General features: G+C 43.2%; 1 protein-coding gene across 10 annotated transcripts in view; it reads left to right on the top strand.

The window, feature by feature from the left end:
- tiam2a (TIAM Rac1 associated GEF 2a) overlaps positions 1 to 20108 on the top strand; it is a 350324-nt gene that overhangs the window by 255814 nt on the left and 74402 nt on the right. The window contains exons 1-2 of one of the 10 annotated variants that reach the window (XM_048536161.2): positions 626 to 827; positions 1310 to 1405. The exons of 5 other annotated variants lie outside the window; for them this stretch is intronic. Coding sequence is in view for 1 of the 5 variants with exons in the window: in XM_048536157.2 (XP_048392114.1) it covers positions 9472 to 9492 (21 nt within the window). In the remaining 4 variants the exon portion in view is untranslated. Of the gene's footprint in view, positions 1 to 625; positions 828 to 1268; positions 1406 to 1856; positions 1876 to 9416; positions 9493 to 20108 lie in introns of those variants that run through there. 4 more of the 10 variants (XM_048536162.2, XM_059648490.1, XM_048536164.2 and 1 more) reach the window with 4 other exon arrangements.

Raw genomic sequence — 20108 nt, 5'->3', positions numbered from 1 at the left:
GAAGATATAGTAGGATCATAGTTCATTTCAGATAAAATTATCTTAGCACATCTTCATAAGTGAAATTTCGGATATTGTTAAGGTGCTAGAGGACAGTATCCATTTTCAGTGCTGATTTGTAACCTCGGGATCTTAAGCAAAATGTGGCTTAATGAATTGCAGCTGTGTGCCAGTTTCTCAGCATTCATGTTACCACTGTGTGCTATGTAATTTTTTGTATCATTATCGTGTGAAAGCACCCATTACTGTCAATGCTGCATTCAAGCTTTGTCAGCTCCACTGGTGTAGTCTTTGAGCTGTGAATAAAATTACAATGTGACAGGAGAATTGTACTTTGGCGCAAAAAAAAGACAAATGATCTTTTCCAAAAAAGGCTACTTGTTACTAGTAGCTTAAGTGAACCCACAGACAGGCTTCATCCACATAAGTAATCTATAAGTAATTTTGAAATAAAAAATAATATTTGTGTCATACTGCAGTTGCATCTATAACAGCACTGTGTAGTGTGAACCTTTTTGTGAACATTATGCATGGTGACAAAAAGGGGAACTTTATACATTTGATGTTATCTGTCATCAAACCATTTCCTATTAGTGGACAATGATGTTTGAAGGCATTGAGTGCAAGGAGGAAGTATTGTGAAGCATCTCTATTTCTGTTTATGGCTCTTTTAAAGTTGATTTTGTGACACTTGCTTTGCTTTTTTTCCTCTGAATTGTCCATTTCTTAAGTTTTAAAACACTGTGGGTGTCAGATGACTCTGTGGATTCAGCTAGATGGTATTTTTTTTAATCCCCCTAGAAGTGGATCTTTGAACAACAGCACAGGTAAGACTATGTCACAGCACTGTTTGAAGTAAAGTTCTGAAATATAGTAATCAAATGGAAGAAAAATACTTAAAACGCCTCGAAATGTAATACTACTTCTAAATAATAAAAATACCATAATGTTGGAAGTACCCAATCGTCATCCATGACAAATGTACAACTTAGCAACTGTGCAGTTTTCATATAAGCTTCCAAATATGTCCAGCTCTCGTTTGTACAAATTGAAGTATATTACTTTAACACAATTATTACTGCATACACAGTTGCCTCCTATCTTAGATTATTTCACATGCCTTCTGAAATACCTTCGTGTATGATACTGCGCAACAGAGCTTGTAGCAGTTTTAACTTTTACAGAATATTTATAAACAAAGAGGTAGATAATTTGTAGGAACAACAAATGCAGTAACCTCAAAGAATGAGGAACTTCCAAGAAAAGGAAAACATGATAATCATGTCAATTATATGTTCATTTTTTTTAGCAGTCAGAGAAAACAAGCTCTTTTGACTGGTTATGGAGTTGGTGTTTGTATATCTCCTGTGAGTCGTACACATATATAATTCATGTGCTAAATTTGGTGAGTTGAAAACTAGTTGTCATTTAAAGGTTAATAGATACTTAAAGTGCAATTTGGTTGGAACAGTTTGGTTATTTCTGTTAAACATCTCAATGATAGTTTATTTACAGTGGAAATTTTTCTTCTCACTATTAACATTCTGCTAAATAGCTAAAGGAATTGATCTGCTGTAATTATATTTGCATGAATACTGCTACTTCTGTTGTGTGTTATTCATTTCTATGCTTGAAATATTTGTGTTTACAGCTTGCTAATTGTGGACGCATCACAGCTGAGGACTTGTCCATTTTTGGTTAAGATGATTTATTGTTTTTATTTATTGATGTATTTATTTCAATAAATAAATAAATCAACTTGATCAAAAATGTACAAGTCCTCAGCTGTGATATGCCCACAGTTAGTGAGCTGTCAGCACACAAATATTTCAAGCATAGAAATGAATACGTTCCACACTCAACACATTTTTTCAGGTAGGATTAATTAGTTTGGAGAAGGAGAATGCTAGCTCTATTTTTTTCCCTGTTTTCAGTCAGACCAATTGTAATAGCTGTTGTGGTACTCCATCTCAAATCGGCTAACCTCAAGCAGGTCACAAATGAAGAGGAGGCATTTCAATTTGTAATGTGTATAGCTATCAAAATAGATAATGTTCAATCTCATTCGCATGTTAGATGCTCATGGGGACCATTTAAAATATTCGTTTGAATATTTTGTTGCATTTTTACCTGTAATGAAAACATTTTTTCACAATCTACATTTTCGTACCATTACCTTTGGCTGACTTCACATTTAGGCAAGTAAGATAAGGGTAGTACTGAGTTACAAGAATGATTTCACTCAGACCTATGGCTAAAGGTGGCATGGTGGCTCCGTGGTTAGCATTGTAGCCTCACAGCACGAGGGACCCAGGTACGATTCCAGCCTCGGGCAACTATCTGTGTGGAGTTTGCACATTCTCCCCTCTCTGCGTGGGTTTCTTCCGGGTACGCCGGTTTCCTCCCACAGTCCAAAGATGTGCAGGCTAGGTGGATTGGCCATGCTAAATTGCCCGTAGTTTTCAGGGGTGTGTGAGTTATAGGGGGATGCGTCTGGGTCTGGGTGGGATGTTTCAAGGGGCAGTGTGGACTTGTTGGGCTGAAGGGCCTGTTTCCACACTGTAGGGAATCTAATCTAATCTAAAGTTTCCCAGCAATCAGCTAAGTGTTAATTTTTGGTAGTTTTATGGGCAGTTTCCCATGTTAGAATCCTTTCTGAAGGATTGCTATTCTTTTCCAGTTGAATATGAGAGCATCGCATGTTGAAAAGCTTTCAAATAGTTGTTAACATTGACTATAATTAAGCAGTAAGAAAAGAGAGGACACCACAAACAAAATGATGCGTAACAAAGTGTGTAGCTGGATGAACACAGCAGGCCAAGCAGCATCTCAGGAGCATAAAAGCTGACGTTTCGGGCCTAGACCATTCTTCAGAGAGGGGGATGGGGAGAGGGTTCTGAAATAAATAGGGAGAGGGGGGAGGCGGACCGAAGATGGATAGAGGAGAAGATAGGTGGAGAGGAGAGTAGAGGTGGGGAGGGGATAGGTCAGTCTGGGGAGGACGGACAAGTCAAGGAGGCGGGATGAGGTTGGTAGGTGGGGAAATGGAGGTGCGGCTTGAGGTGGGAGGAAGGGATGGGTGAGAGGAAGAACAGGTTAGGGAGGTGGGGATGAGCTGGGCTGGTTTTGTGATGTAGTGGGGGGAGGGGGAGATTTTAGAAGCTTGTGAAGTCCACATTGATACCATTGGGCTGCAGGGTTCCCAAGTGGAATATGAGTTGCTGTTCCTGCAACCTTTTGGGTGGCATCATTGTGGCACTGCAGGAGGCCCATAATGGTCACATCGTCGAAGGAATCATCCCACCTCCTTGACCTGTCCGTCCTCCCCAGACTGACCTATCCCCTCCCCACTTATACTCTCCTCTCTACCTATCTTCTCCTCTATCCATCTTCGGTCCGCCTCACCCTCTCTCACTATTTATTTCAGAACCCTCACCCCATCCCCCTCTCTGATGAAGGGTCTAGGCCTGAAACGTCAGCTTTTGTGGTCCTGAGATGTTGCTTGGCCTGCTGTGTTCATCCAGCTACACATTTTGTTATCTTGGATTCTCCAGCATATGCAGTTCCCATTATCTCTGAACAAAATGCTGCAATTGTTTTTAAAGGGCTGCTTGCATTTCAACCAACAGCATTTTACAGTCAATGAATGGTGACTTCATGTAACTCCAAACTATTGGTTGCAAGTGTCAATTGTCTGACTTGTTGCACTGCATTTATTGTGGTGAAACTGATACCACCTGTTCAATGTCCTATTCTTCCTTCCCAGAAGATGGTTGCTGCTTTCCCAGCTCTTTGGAGTCCATCACGTTCCCTTCCTTGTCTGCTCCAGTTGTGCAGAGCACAGAATGAAAGGAATATGCCATGCAGTCTGTCTGGAGTGCACTGCCAGCCACAGCCCTCCCCCAGTCTGATCTAGGCCACTGAATCCCATCTTCAAGAGGCTTATCTGCTCAGCTATGGCCCTGGTCAAAGAATGGGTTGCAATGCATTTGTTTTCAGCCTCAGCTGATGAGTTACTTCATAGAACATAGAACATTACAGCACAGTACAGGCCTTTCGGCCCTCGATGTTGTGCCAACCTGTCGTACCAATCTCAAGCCCATCTAACCTTAACTGTTCCATGTACGTCCATATGCTTGTCCAATGATGGCTTAAATGTACTTAAAGTTGGCGAATCTACTAACGTTGCAGGCAAAGCGTTCCATTCCCTTACTACTCTGAGTAAAGAAACTACCTCTGACATCTGTCCTATACCTTTCACCCCTCAATTTAAAGCTATGCCCCCTCGTGTTCGCTGTCACCATTCTAGGAAAAAGGCTCTCCGTATCCACCCTATCTAACCCTCTGATTATTTTATATGTTTCAATTAAGTCACCTCTCAACCTTCTTCTCTCTAATGAAAACAGTCTCAAGTCCCTCAGCCTTTCCTCGTAAGACCTTCCCTCGATACCAGGCAATATCCTAGTAAATCTCCTCTGCACCCTTTCCAAAGCTTCCACATCCTTCTTATAATGCGGTGACCAGAACTGTACGCAATACTCCAAGTGCGGTCACACCAGAGTTTTGTACAGCTGCAGCATAACCTCTTGGTTCCGGAACTCAATCCCTCTATTAATAAAAGCTAAAACACTGTATGCTGCCTTAACAGCCCTGTCAACCTGGGTGGCAACTTTCAAGGATCTGTGTACATGGACACCGAGATCTCTCTGCTTATCTACACGACTAAGAATCTTACCATTAGCCCTGTACTTTGCCTTCCAGTTACTCCTACCAAAGTGCATCACCTCACACTTGTCTGCATTAAATTCCATTTGCCACCTCTCAGCCCAGCTCTGCAGCTTATCTATGTCTCTCTGCAACCTACAGCATCCTTCGTCACTGTCCACAACTCCACTGACCTTAGTGTCGTCTGCAAATTTACTAACCCATCCTTCTACGCCCTCATCCAGGTCATTTGTAAAAATGACAAACAGCAGTGGACCCAACACCGACCCTTGCGGTACACCACTAGTAACTGGTCTCCAGGATGAACATTTCCCATCAACTACCACCCTCTGTCTTCTTTCAGCAAGCTAATTTCCGATCCAAACTGCTATATCTCCCACAATTCCATTCCTCCGCATTTTGTACAATAGCCTACTGTGGGGAACCTTATCGAACGCCTTGCTGAAATCCATATACACCACATCAACTGCTTTACTCTCATCTACCTGTTTGGTCACCTTCTCAAAGAACTCAATAAGGTTTGTGAGGCACGACCTTCCCTTCACAAAACCGTGCTGACTATCTCTAATCAATTTATTCTTTTCTAGATGATTATAAACCCTATCCCTTATAACCTTTCCCAACACTTTACCAACAACTGAGGTAAGGCTCACTGGTCTATAATTACCAGGGTTGTCTCTACTCCCCTTCTTGAACAGGGGAACCACATTTGCTATCCTCCACTCATCTGGCACTATTCCTGTAGACAAAGACGAGTTAAAGATCAATGCCAAAGGCTCGGCAATCTCCTCCCTGGCTTCCCAGAGGATCCGAGGATAAATCCTGTCCAGCCCAGGGGACTTATCCATCTTCACCCTCTGAAGGATTTCTAATACCTCTTCCTTGTGAACCTCAATCCCACCTAGTCTAGTAGCTTGTATCTCAGTATTCTCCTCAACAACATTGTCATTTTCTAGAGTGAATACTGTTGAAAAATATTCATTTAGCGCTTCCCCTATCTCATCTGATTCCACACACAACTTACCACTACTATCCTTGATTGGCCCTAATCTTACTTTCATCATTCTTTTATTCCTTAAATACCTATATAAAGTCTTAGGGTTTACCCTGATCCTATCCGCCAACAACTTCTCATGTCTCTTCCTGGCTCTTCTGAGCTCTCTCTTTAGGTCTTTCCTGGCTACCTCATAGCCCTCAACTGCCCTAACTGAGCTTTCACATCTCATCCTAACATAAGCCGCCACCTTCCTCTTGACCAGAGATTCCACCTCCTTCGTAAACCACGGCTCCCGCACTCTACAGCATCCTCCCTGCCTGACAAGTACATACTTATCTAGGACACACAGGAGCTTTTCCTTGAATAAGCTCCACATTTCTAATGTGCCCATCCCCTGCAGTTTCCTTCCCCATCCTATGCTCCCTAAATCTTGCCTAATCTCATCGTAATTGCCTTTCCCCCAGCTATAACTCTTGCCCAGTGGTATACACCTATCCCTTTCCATCACTAAAGTAAACTTAACAGAATTGTGGTCACTATCACCAAAGTGCTCACCTACTTCCAAATCTAACACCTGGCCAGGCTCATTACCCAGTACCAAATCTAATGTGGCTTCGCCCCTTGTTGGCCTGTCTACATACTGTGTCTGGAAGCCCGACTGCACACACTGGACAAAAACTGACCCATCTATAGTATTCGAACTATAGTGTTTCCAGTCAATATTTGGAAACTTGAAGTCTCCCATGACAACTACCCTGTCTCTCTCACTCCTACCGAGAAGCATCTTTGCTATCCTTTCCTCTAGATATCTGGGACTATTCGGAGGCCTATAGAAAACTCCCAACAGGGTGACCTCTCCTTTCCTGTTTCTATCCTCAGCCCATACTACCTCAGTTGACGAGTCCCCAAACATCCTTACTGCAACTGTAATACTGTCCTTGACCAACAATGCCACACCTCCGCCCCTTTTACCATCTTTTCTGTTCTTACTGAAACATCTAAATCCCGGAACCTGCAACAACCATTCCTGTCCCTGCTCTATCCATGTCTCCGAAATGGCCACAACATCGAAGTCCCAGGTACTAACCCATGCTGCAAGTTCACCCACCTTATTCTGGACACTCCTGGCATTGAAGTAGACACACTTCAAGCCAACTTCTTGCTTGCTGGTGCCATCTTGCTTCCCTGAAACTTTATTTCGGACCACCCTACTCTCAACCTTTTCTATCGTCAAACTACAATTTTGGTGCCCAGCCCCCTGCTGAATTAGTTTAAACCCACCCGAATAGCCTTAGCAAATTTCCCCACCAGGATATCGGTACCCCTCTGGTTCAGGTGACAACCATCTTGCTTGTAGAGGTCCCACCTACCCCAGAAAGAGCCCCAATTATCCAAGCATCCAAAACCCTCCCTCCTGCACCATCCCTGTAGCCACGTGTTCAACTCCTCTCTCTCCCTATTCCTCCCCTCACTAGCACGTGGCACGGGCAACAAACCAGAGACAACAACTCTGTTCGTCCTAGCTCTCAGCTTCCATCTTAGCTCCCTGAATTTCTGCCTTAAACCCCCATCTCTCTTTCTACCTATGTCATTGGTGCCAATGTGGACCACGACTTGGGGCTGCTCCCCCTCCCCCTTAAGGATCCCAAAAACACGATCAGAGACATCACGCACCCTGGCACCTGGGAGGCAACACACCAACCGTGAGTCTCTCTTGTCCCCACAGAACCTCCAATCTGTCTCCCTAACTATGGAGTCTCAAATGACGACTGATGCTGTGCTCCTCTTTCCCCTTCCCTTCTGAACAGCAGGGACAGACTCTGTGCCAGAGACCTGTGCCTCACTGCTTTCCCCTGGTAAGTTCCCCCCCCCCCCCAACAGTATCCAAAACGGTATACTTATTGTCGAGGGGAATGGCCACAGGGGATCCATGCACTGCCTGCCGGTTCCCTTTCCGTCCCCTGACCGTAACCCATCTGCCTTTTTCCTGTACTTGAGTGACTACCTGTAACTCCTCTCAATAACCCCCTCTGCCTCCTGAATGATCCGAAGTTCATCCAGCTCCAGCTCCAGTTCCCTAACGTGGTTTTCAAGGACTTGGAGTTGGGTGCACTTCCCGCAGGTGACCCTTACCTCCCACATTCTGCAGGAGGAACATTCAACTGCCCCGACCTCCGTTCCCGTTATTCTAAATTCCCAAGACTTAAATAATAATGAATAAAAAATAAACTTGTTACCTTACCAATCAGGCACACAGAACTTTTTTTTTGGTTAGAGGAGGAGGATGGGTGAGAGACACTACCCGGGTAGCGTTTCGGGTAACGCAACCACACAAATATATTACCTCACTCACCAGTCCCGTGTCGGCTCCTGCTCAGCGGACCTCCGCCTATTCACGAGGTAAGCTTTTTATAGATTCAAAAACAGTGACTCACCGGCTTCCCGACAGGCTCCTGCTCCAAGCTCCCGTTCGCGCTGCTGCTGCAACCAGAAATGGAATAATAGAGTTGTTGGCCATTGTTTCAGAGGGTAGCCCTCATCTCCAGCCTTGAAAGGTACTCAGCCCGTGAAATGCCCAGCCCAGGAACCTTTTGGAATTATTAAAGATTTGGGGCATCATGTGAACTTTCAGGGTACCTGGCACAGATTTGAAAGATGCAATAACAGTGATCGTAGATGGCTTGTATATTGAGACCCCTTTTCTGTTGATAAAGTCAATTATTTTTGAAATGGGTTGTCTTTGAAATGTACAGTCTATAGATCCCTGCACCTGATAGAAACCAGCATATTGACAAAGCCTACTGCCCGTGCTGCAACATTGACCTTGAAAGGGTAAGAATGAGTTGTAGTAATGTGATCTTGCACAAATTGCTTTGTTAACAGTTTTTGACTTATTGAAGATTGAGAAATTCCACACAAGTCCCCAGTGGGTATTTGAAGGCACCCCTTTGCATAAACATTTAACACAGCTGTCATTTTGATGGCCACCATGATTAAAACGTAAGAAATAGGAGACAGAATAGAGATTTCAGACCCAGTGTGTAATTCAACACGATCTGTCTGCGGTCTTCACTCCTCTTTCATGCCAACTCATCATCGTCCTCAATTCCCAATATTACAAAATTCTATCATCCACCTGTTTTAAATTCTTCTAGTCAACTAGTTTCCACAATTCTCTGGGATTGAAAACTCCAGACATCCACTGCCTTCTGGGAGAATAAAATTCTTTGCCCCTCAATTCTAATTGGCGTGACCATCTATCCCTTGATTTGAAATTCCTGCTCCAGTGGATATGGCATCTTCAGTCTGTGGAAGGCATCAGCTACGATAAACTCTTAACCTCTCCTATCACCTCCACGTTCTTAGGGGACTTTTCTTCTGCAACATCTTCATGTGGAGGTTGATTGGCATTTGCTGGAGGTTCCTGTAGGCTGTTGGTATGCTCATTTATTTATTCCTCCCCAATTTCACTTTATGTTCACTGTTCAGCGGGCACAATGACAATAAACCCTGTTTTGTCTGGTTCCATTGGTCAGTACTTCAGTGACCCCACGTGAGGATAATCAAAAACAAACAGGTCCTAAGTAATGTGAATAGTCAGCATTTGCATCATTCAAAGCTGATCAATTTTCTTTTTTACTATTCATCAGTGTTTTATAGTCCTAACTGGAAAACTGAACTGACTTTATAGACTCTCTGAAAGATGTGGGAAATGACAATGGTTTGGAAAAAATGGCAGGATTGAAGAAATGAAATTTTTGATATCAACGGTAAAGCTTTCCACTTAAGATTCTCATCTAGTGGTTGAAATCTTTCTAGTAAGAGGCAACAGGCCTATTTGCACACATTAACACTCATTAGCTAGTCTCAGCTCATGTTTGTAGTTTCTGTTTTCCCAGATACAGGAGCAAAGTTAGATGGTATCAATTCCCAACTCAAGAATCAGAGCAGTAACTTGACAGGTGCAGCTTGTGGCATCTTTTCTGGGCACCTATTTTGGCTAGCATTCATTAACATCTCAGGGCACAATTTGTGGACAAGGACCACCAGTACTTTTTAATGGAGATCAGTGTTGGAAAAGCAGCAGCCTTACTACATCGTGGCACATCCCGACACACTTATAATACATTTCAGCAGTTCAGTACTCCATTTTGGAGTTCACTTATACCTTCCACTGTAATGCTCCTGAAGGCCACACACAAACAGGCACCTATCTCATGCATCAGGACGAGCTGCATCTATGACTTTTAGCTTGCTTTTTTAGCACACTTTGTGTTTACTTGGACGATCACAGCATCTCTGCCTTGTCTTGTCTTTTAGTACAAACAGAAGTTGAGGTAGTTTGTCATACTTCCTTACAGGGATGGCATTTTACTATAGGGTACCATGCTACATAAATGTCACACCTAAAGTATGTGCTAACTGCTGTGGCAAACAGGCTGCATGTGCCTGAAACTAAGGGGACAATGACTTAGTTTGGTCAAACGGGATTATGGTCAGTCAGCGACTGGATCTATCCTTCTTCGGGAATAGTGATGGGGTGCCCTGCGTGAGTAGGAAGCAAAACATAAGAAGTGTTAGTAGTTTTGCGGAATAGGTTGGTGAGATCCAATGAGGAATGATGCTGCATGCAACAGTCAGTGGTATTGCAACATTCCACTTGGAGGCCAATTGCTCACAATAAGGTGAGCAGCGTAAAATTGCATGAGAAAAGTCTGTAGGGCTCATGGAGAGAGAACCTCTATGAAACTCCCTAAAATAATGGCTTAGCCATTGAGAAGTTTCAGCCCCAAGTCCTTCACAGAATCAAACTTGCCTCATCATATTTATCGCAGTCTGCCTGGGTATTATCAATGGCTGCTCAGCTAAACTTTTAAACTGATTCTTTAAAATGGTAGAAATTCAGATCTTGATTGCCATCTTGAAGGCAAAATTTCCATTAGACTTGTTGAAGAAATTTCTTGTAAATTGCTTGTTTCCCATGGGAGCATTCTGTGCACTAATTTACTGCTCTGTTTGCCTATAGTTACAGCAGCAGTTTCATTTTGAAAGTACTTATTTATGTATGAGCTGCTTTGGGATATTTTGAGTTATGAAAGACACAAAATGAATAACACTGAATTGCCATAGCACCAGTACCAAAGCATCATCTGGTAAGGTTTGAACCCTAATATCTACGGCTCTCTAGACCTCACCATTTGTGCTGGGAGAATACTTATAACTGTATTGACTGTAGTTCGTCCTCCAGAAATCACAAGCAATTTGACTTTTTTTCTACCTGTATTGACCTTAAATGCTGTAGAGATTTGTGTGTTCCATTTCATTTACCTGCAGATTCTGGCAATAATAATGAAAAGAAAGTATAGCAACTCAGGAATGTAAATCACCTTTGTAAATCATACAAATTTATTGTCTGAGATGCAGAATGAGATTGTTCAACTGTGGTGTAACTTGGTAAGGAAAGCTGTCATGCCTCCATAGTTTAGCTAGAATCAGGTGCTTCATTCTTTTGATGTTTTTAATTTTCCAGATGTGGTAAAAGGAACAGTGTACTCGCAGCAAAGTTTTCAGTAATGTACATGGCTACTTTCTGACGTTGAAGGAGTCTGTGTAATTTGATATTACCAGCAGAAGGTTTTAAAATAAGTTAGAGTATCACTAAAAAGGAACTTCTTGCATTTGTGTACAACATGAGCTTTCATCTGTCTTTTCATTCCTTTTAGAATAGGTATTCACTGTTCAGGCCCTATTGCTTTGATTTTCGGTTTTGTTATTACCTTGATCTAATTTTCAACTGAGTCTTTATTGGTTATGTTGACTTGGCAGTAGGTATTTAACTTCCTCTGTAGATTGAAAGGTTGCTAATTTTATACGGGTATTCCATCCTTTACTATATTACTAGTTTCATTTTAAGCCTTCATTATTCTTTGTCTTCAAAGAGTGCACTCTACAGAGGATTTCAATTGTACACCATTACAAATTATTTTCTTTGCTGTCAGGCCACTGTTCTAGTTGAAATGTAAATTGATCTTCGAGGGAAGGTCTAGGATGTTGCATACAGCTCACTTCCTTTCAAATGAGCCATGAGTTTAAAGAATAATTTAAATTTGGTGTGGTTGATTTATTATCTAGGCTGGTTTCCCCACAAAATTTTTTAAAAAACTTTTATCAAGACAGTGGAGAGATGTGTGGGAGTGGATGCTGTGATGAATATTTAATTAAAAGCGGAGGAAAGTAAATAACCTTTCTGTAAATCTCATGAAAAATATCTTCAGATCATAAGTTAAATGGTACATCAAAAAGATGACTATGGGAATACACTGTAACACACTATCAGTATTCAGCTTTGTTTATATTACTAAATTCTAGTCATACTGTCATTGAGTGTTTAAATACAGACAATTTTCTGCCGTGCATTTAAACCTTTTGGGGACTAGTTCTGACTGCTAAACTCAACAATGCTTTTCAATTAGTTGCATGTCTGATGGGAGGAAGGAATAAATTACACAGATTCAGATTAGAAATCTATATCAGTAGACTCCATCTTGGCTGATGAGTCAAAACTTGCCATTCTTGTAGGAACATTCCTCACTTGTCTAAGCAAATTTAGGAAGGGATTACACAGGTATGTCTTTTGAACCCCTATTTGTGTTTGAGAATTGGTGGCTCATAATCATCAAAAATCATATAGCTCAGGTAGGTTCTGCCAGCTTATGCAGCTGTGACCAGTCAACCATTTGGAGTTTAGTACTGAATATAGAAGAAAATTACAAGCTCCTAGTGAGTGGAGCTGGAAGATGGATCTAATATGTGAATGTTAGATCAGCAATCCTCTAGAGACTGACAGCAAATCAGTACTGAGCAAGTTTCCCATCACTAGGTTTATCAATTTAGGCGCGCTTCACTCACTGGATGAATTCTTCCCTCTGACCAGCCCCTTAGCAAATACCAGCACCTCCTAAAAGCAGTGAGCAATGCAAGCCATGGCAAAAAGTGTAACTGAATTTCTAAAATCTTTAGATCACAACATGCACACACACCAAGCACAATTTATAAGTGATTTTACTTAATTCTAGTTTAAGCTTCAATAAAACCAGGGAGCACAGTGGTATGTTGAACTGGCATACAGCAGGAAGCTAGGCATCATTTTTACAAACAGAACTTGAGTGTTCCACAAAATGGTCACCAAGTCTGCGTTTTGTCTTCTCCGTGTAAAAGCAACCACATTGTAAGTAGCAAACACAGTAGCGAGATTGAGTGAAGTGCAAGTAAATTGCTGCTTCGCCTCAAAGGTGTATCTGGGGTCATGGATAGTGACGAAGAAGGAAGTAAACCAAGTGTTACATGTTGCACAATTGCATGCAAAGGTGTTGTGGGGCATGGGGTGGTGTTGGGAATTGAGGAGGAGTGGACCGAGATGCCCTAGAGGGAATGGTCCCTGCAGAAGGGTAATGAGGGAGTGGAGGGGAATATATTCTTGGTGGTGGCATCCTACTGGAGGTGGCAGCAATGGTGGCTAATGCTTCTTTGGATGTGGATGGTGGTGGGGTGGTAAGTGAGGATGAGGGGAACCCCTTCGATGATGTGAGAGGGAAGGGGGGCTGAGAGCCAAAGCGCAAGAATGGGTTAGACATGAGGACCCTGTCAACCTCTGTGGGGAATCCCCTGTTGAGAAAGAAGGTGGCATCTTGGAAAAGATGCGATGAAGATGGAGAAAGGGAAGCGTGGTGTGAGGATGTATAGTTGAAGTAGCTGTGCGAGTCGATGGGTTTGTAACGGATATTCATGTCCAACTATCCCTGGAAATGTTGAGGAAGGAAAGGGAGGAATCGGAAATGGATCAGGTGAAGCAAGGTGGAAATTGGAAGTGACATTGATAAACTTCTCCAGTTCTGGACATGAGGGAAACAGCACCGATGATGTCATTGATGTACTAGTGGAAGTTGTGGGTGAGGGCCACAGTAGGACTGGAACAAGGGAATGTCCGTCATTTTCCGCAAAGAGACGGGCATAACTGGGGTGCATGCGGGTACCTGTGACCGTCCCTATGACCTGAATAAAGTGGGTCGAGTGAAAGGAGAAGTTGCTCAAAGTGAGGACGAACTTGGTCAGGTGGAGTAGGATGGTGTTTAATAGGACCGTTCAGGAATATTTCCCAGGAAGAAGCGGAGAGCCCTGAGACCATTCTGATGGGGCATGGATGTTTAAAGAGATTGTGCGTTCAGGGTAAAGAGGAGTCAGGTGGAGCTGGTGACCTGAAAATCCTGAAACCGGCATAAATCAATTATGAAACTAACATGAATCAGATGTAAGTGAGAAGGGACTGGGCTGCATTGATTCTTCCTTGCAGTTTAAAGGCTGAAAACTGAGATGGTCAATAACAGACACATTATTTGCTGATGGCTCTGCTATCTGTGCCTTCAAGATTTATTAGAAAACAATTGTGTATTTTTATTTTTTAACACTGTACTACAATTGCTTATAAAGTTTGCTGATCTGATGACATTGATTCTTATTGTTTTCACATGAGATGAGTTGCGGTGTGTTTATCTGAAACCTAAAATTAAAGTGGAAGGAGCGATGTGTTAATTTCTCCTCTCTCTCTCTGAAAATCAGCATGGATAGCAATTGTACTGTAGAGATTAATGTGGTGTTATGGAGTCCCTTTATAGGTCAGTCTTTCCTATTTGCCATTCACGGAAAGACAGGTGTTAAAATGGACAATGCTCATTTCAGAATCAGTGGGGGCACCACCCTCACCTTTTTTTAAAGTCGTAGGTATTTTGACATTCTTTGATTTTTGGTAATGTGCTTTGATATAAAATAGGTTACTGTAGATTAGCTACAAATATTGGAACTGCCTACACAGCGTCTCTAATTCAAAACTTTAACCAAGCTTTGGGCTGTTTCAATTCCATGCTACTTTCCCCATTTCCACACTTTCATGCTATCCTGGACCTATTCCCACTAAGTTGTTAAGTACCCAACTTTCTTCCCTGACATTAGCTGATATTGCAAATGGCTCCCTCTATCAAGGTGTGCTTCCTTCCTCCTTTGACTTGTATGAAATCTGTGATGTTTTTGATTACACCCCTCTCTAAAACTGCTACTCTGGTGTCCCGCTGAGTGGATCTGATGCCATTCTTAACTGTTGACTCATAGGCGTGAGAGTATCTGCAATGGCTTCTCTTGCTACTCTTCCATCTTGCCTCTTGTGTCCTCCAAAGTTCTGCCGTGGCCCTGCTGCTCCTATTTCCCATCTACGTGCTGCCTGCCTGTCTCTCAAACATAATGCACTCACTTTGCACGTAGGCATTTGCTCCCAGTTTGACATCTACCACCTCTATCTTGAGCCATTAGCCACGTCTGACAGGACATTTCAAGAACTGGATGCATTGTAATTTCCTCCAATTAGACAAAGAACAAAGAAAATTACAGCACAGGATCAGGCCCTTCAACCCTCCAAGCCTGTGCCGATCCAGATCCTCTATCTAAGACTGTCGCCTATTTTCCAAGGATCTGTAACCCTCTGCTTCCTGCCCATTCATGTATCTGTCTCGATACATCTTAAATGACATGTCCGTGCCCGCCTCTACCACCTCTGTTGGCAGCATATTCCAGGCATCCACCTAATCTAGTCAAACTGTCTTTATATAGCACCCCCCATACCAGGCAACATCCTGGAGAGCCTCCTCTGCACCATCTCCAAAGCATCTACATCTTATTGGTAATGTGGTGACCAGAACTGTACGCAGTATTCCAAATGTGGTCGAACCAAAGTCCTATACAACTGTAACATGACCTGCCAAGTACTTGTACTCAATACCCCGTCCAATGAATGAAAGTATGCCATATGCCTTTTCGACCACTCTATTGACCTGCATTGCCACCTTCAGGGTAGAATGGACCTGAACACCCAGATCTCTCTGTGCATCAATTTTCCCCAGGGCTTTTCCATTTATGGTATAGTTTGCTCTTGAATTGGATCTTCCAAAATGCATCATCTCGCATTTGCCTTGATTCAGCTCCATCTGCCATTTCTCCACCCAACTCTCCAATCTGTCTATATTCTGCTGCATTCTCCAACAGTCCCCTTCATTATCTGCTATTCCACCAATCTTAGTGGCATCTGCAAACTTGCTAATTAGACCATCTTATACCTTCCTCCAGATCATTTTATGGATATCACAAACAACAGCGGTCCCAACACTGATTCCTGTGGAATACCACTGGTCTCCATTTTGAGAAACTTTCTTCCACTATGACTCATTATCTCCTGTTGCCCAGCCAGTTCTCTATCCGTCTCGCTAGTACAACCTGGACCCCTTGCGACTTCACTTTCTCCAACAGCCTACCATGGGGAACCTTATCAAACGCCTTATTGAAGTCCATGTATATGACATCCACAGCCCTTCCCTTATCTATCGACTTTGTCACTTCCTTAGAGAATTCTATCAAGTTAGTAAGACATGACCTTCCCTGCACAAAACCATGCTGCCTATCACTAATAAGCCCACTTTCTTCCAAATGATCCTATCCCTCAGTATCTTCTCCAGCTTCCCCACTACTGATGTCAGGCTCACCAGTCTATAGTTACCTGGATTATCCTTGCTACCCTCCTTAAACAAGGGGACAACATTAGCAATTCCCCAGTCCTCCAGTACATCACCTGTGCTCAAGGATGCCGCAAAGTTCTGTTAAGGCCCCAGCTATTTCCCCTCTCTCGTCCCTCAGTAACCTGGGATAGATCCCATCCGGACCTGGTATTTGTCCAGCCTAATGCCTTTCAGAATACCCAACACTCCCCACTCTTTTTTCCCCCCGCCCCCCCCACAATGCTGACTTGACCTAGAGTGATCAAATATCTATCCCTAACCTCAACATGTCCCTCTCCTCAGTGAATACCGATGCAAAGTACTCATTAAGAATCTCAGTCATTTTTTTCTGAATCCTCGCATAACTTCCCTCCTTTGTCCTTGAGTGGGCCAACCCTTTCTCTAGTTGTCCTCTTGCTCCTTATGTTACGAATAAAAGGCTTTGGGATTTTCCCTTCACCCTGTTTGCTAAAGCTATTTCATGACCCCTTTTAGCCCTCTTAATTCCTTGTTTCAGATTGATTCTACTTTCCTGATATTCTTTCAAAGCTTCATCTGTTTTCAGTTGCCTAGACCTTATGTGTGCTTCCTGTTTTCCTCTTTGCAAGTCTCTCAATTTCACCTGTCTTCCATGGTTCCCTAATCTTGCTCTTCCTATCCCTCATTTTCACAGGGACGTGCCTGTCCTGCACAGTAGTCACCCTCTCTTTAAAAGCTTCCTACATATCAAATGTGGATTTACCCTCAAACACCTGCTCCCAATCCACATAACCCAGCTCCTGCCGAATTTTGCTATAGTTGGCCTTTCCCCAATTAGCACTCTTCCTTTAGGACCACTCTCATCTTTGTCCGTGAGGATTGTAATACTTACAGAATTGTGATCACTATTCCCAAAGTAATTCCCTACTGAAACTTCAACCACCTGGCCGGGCTCATTCCCCAACACCAGGTCCAGTATGGCTCCTTCCTGAGTTGGACTATTTACATACTGCTCTATCAAACCCTCCTGGATGCTCCTTACAAATTCTGCTCCGTCTAAACCCCTAACACACAGTGAATCCCAGTCAATGTTGGGAATACTAAAATCTCCCATCACCCCACCCTGTTGCTCCTAAATCTGTCAACAATCATAGTGTACAAAGAGGTTCAACTATCTCACACTCGCTGTTAGGAGGCCTGTAGTACAGCTCCAACATTATTACTGCACCCCTCCTATTCCTGTGCTCTGCCCATATTGCTTCACTGCTCAAGTCCTCCACAATGTCCTCCTTCAGCACAGCTGTGATATCCTCTTTGACCAGTAATGCAACTCCTCCAACCCTTTTACCTCCCTCTCCATCCTGCCTGAAGCATCTGTATACTGGGATATTTAGTTGCCAATCTTGCCCTTCCCTCCACCAAGTCTCAGTAATAGCAATAACATCATACTCCCAGGTACCAATTCAAGCCCTAAGTTCATCTGTGTTATCTACTACACTTCTCGCATTGAAACAAATGCGTCTCAGACTACCTGTTCCTTTTGCGTTCATCATCTGCTGTCTGCCTACTCTTCCCTTTAGTCACACTGACTTCATCATCTAGCTCCCTACAGGCTTTAGTTACTACCTCCTTACTGTCCGCTATCATCCTCATTTGGTTCCCATCCCCCTGCCACATTAGTTTAAACCCTCCTCAACAGCATTAGCAAAAGCACCACTGAGGACATTGGTTCCTGTCCTGCCCATATGTAGACCATCTGATTTGATTTGGTCCCACCGCCGCCAGAACTGGTCCCAATGTCTCAAAAATCTGAACCCCTCCCTCCTGCACCATCCATCAAGCCACTCATTTGTCCTTCCTATTCTTTCATTTCTACTCTGACTAGCACGTGGAGCAGGTAGTAATCCTGAGATTATGACCTCCGACGCCCTACTTTTTAACTTGGCGCCTAACTCCCTAAATTCTGCTTGTAGGACCTCATCCCATTTTCTATCTGTATCATTGGTGCCTATATAGACGATGACAGCTGGCTGTTCACCCTCCCCCTTCAGAATGTCCTGCAGTTGATCTGAGACATCCTGACCCATGCACCTGGGAGGCAACATCCTATTCGGGAGTCTCATTTTCGACCATTGTACCGCCTAACTACTCCCCTTACAATCCAATTACCTACGACTATAGCCCTTCCACTCTTTTTTCCGCCCTTCTATACAGCAGAGCCAGGCACCGTGCCACGAACCTGGCTACTACTGCCTTCCCATGGTGAGCCAAATTCCCCCAACAGTATCCAAAACCCTGTTTTTGGAGGGAGATGACCACAGGGAACACCTGCACTGCGTTCCTGCTTGTTCTCTGCCTTTTGGTCACCCATTCCCTTTCTCCGTAATCAATCGTAATCTGCGGTGTGACCAATTTGCTAAACGTGCTATCCAATGACTTCCTTAGCATCGCAGCTGCTCCAAAGTGAGTCCATCTGCAGCTCCAGAGCTGTCATGTGGTCTAATGAGAGCTGCAGCTGGACATACTTCTTGCACGTGTCGGAGTCAGGGACATCAGCCACGTCCCCGAGCTGCCACATTTGAGCAAGAGGAACATAACACAGGTCTGGGATCTCCTGCCATTTTTACTCAAGCTTAACTTCGTCCTACTATAATATCAAATAATACATAAATGAAATGAAAAAACTTTTGCCAATCATTCTATTTACCAGCACACAATCTTTTTTTTTAAAAAAAATACCTTGTCTTATCAACACAGACCAGAGTCATTTTTGGTCAGAGGAGGAGGGTGGATGGGAGACACTCCATTTGTAGTGTCTCAGGTTTAGCCACTGCCCAAATATATCAGTTCACTCACTTTCCGAGAGCGCAATTCGACCGCTCCCACTCAGCTCCACTGCCAAAACTTAGAACGTACCTTCCCGGCACCGCTCCTGCTGCTGCTGCAAAAATAGAGGCGCTGATTCCACGAGGTAACTCTTTTAAAATGAAACGCTCACCTTCCCAGCAGTCCGCTCGCACTCTCTCCCGACTCCTGCCGCTGAACAAGTGGAGGACCATCAGGAAGATTAAACTAATTGCCTTTTGGTCCTTAACAGAAACACAATGCCCTCACTACTCATCCCATCTCATTCCTCAATCACCGTCTCTGGCTATATAAGACTGCATCCTCAATATCATATGATAACTTTACATGAGCTTCCAACCTATATCCTGCTTCTGACAAAATCTGCTTATTCCAAAATCCTTCACTATCCCACCTCACCTTAACTGCTGATGAAGCTCCCATCTATGTCTTTTGTTATCAGCTATCTCAACAATTTCAATACCTTCCAATTATTCATAAATGAGCTCATCTGAAATGCTGCCAATTTCCTTAAATGACAGCAAGTCATGCACAGTCGTCATACTTCAGTTTGCTGATTTATTTTGAATCTTGATCAGTTGACTCTTGAATTTAAATATTCTGTATTTAAATCTCTCTGTAACTTCTACACATGTTCACTTGTCTAGTTCAGCAACTCTTTAGGCTTTCATACTCAACCCATCTCTGGCCTCATATCTGCCCTGCTGCCTTTCGGGCAGGGAGGAGGACGCCAACACACCAGGCCCCAGTAAGCAGGGTGCTCTCCATTTGAGTGTGGTTAAGGACTGGGTCACTGCTGGTGTCAGGGGCTAGGATTCACGGCCAGAATATATTTTTCTTCAGTTAGTGAATGTATCGTGTTAAAATCACATTCAGCTCTAAAATATATTGGCCCTGAATTTTATGGGGAATGAACAGGATTGACACCCAGTGACCAGAAATGTGCA

The sequence above is a fragment of the Stegostoma tigrinum genome, chromosome 9 (genome assembly GCF_030684315.1).
Source record: "Stegostoma tigrinum isolate sSteTig4 chromosome 9, sSteTig4.hap1, whole genome shotgun sequence".
Taxonomy (NCBI): domain Eukaryota; kingdom Metazoa; phylum Chordata; class Chondrichthyes; order Orectolobiformes; family Stegostomatidae; genus Stegostoma; species Stegostoma tigrinum.
Note: the sequence above shows the minus strand (reverse complement) of the source record. Positions and strands in the feature narration are given on the sequence as shown.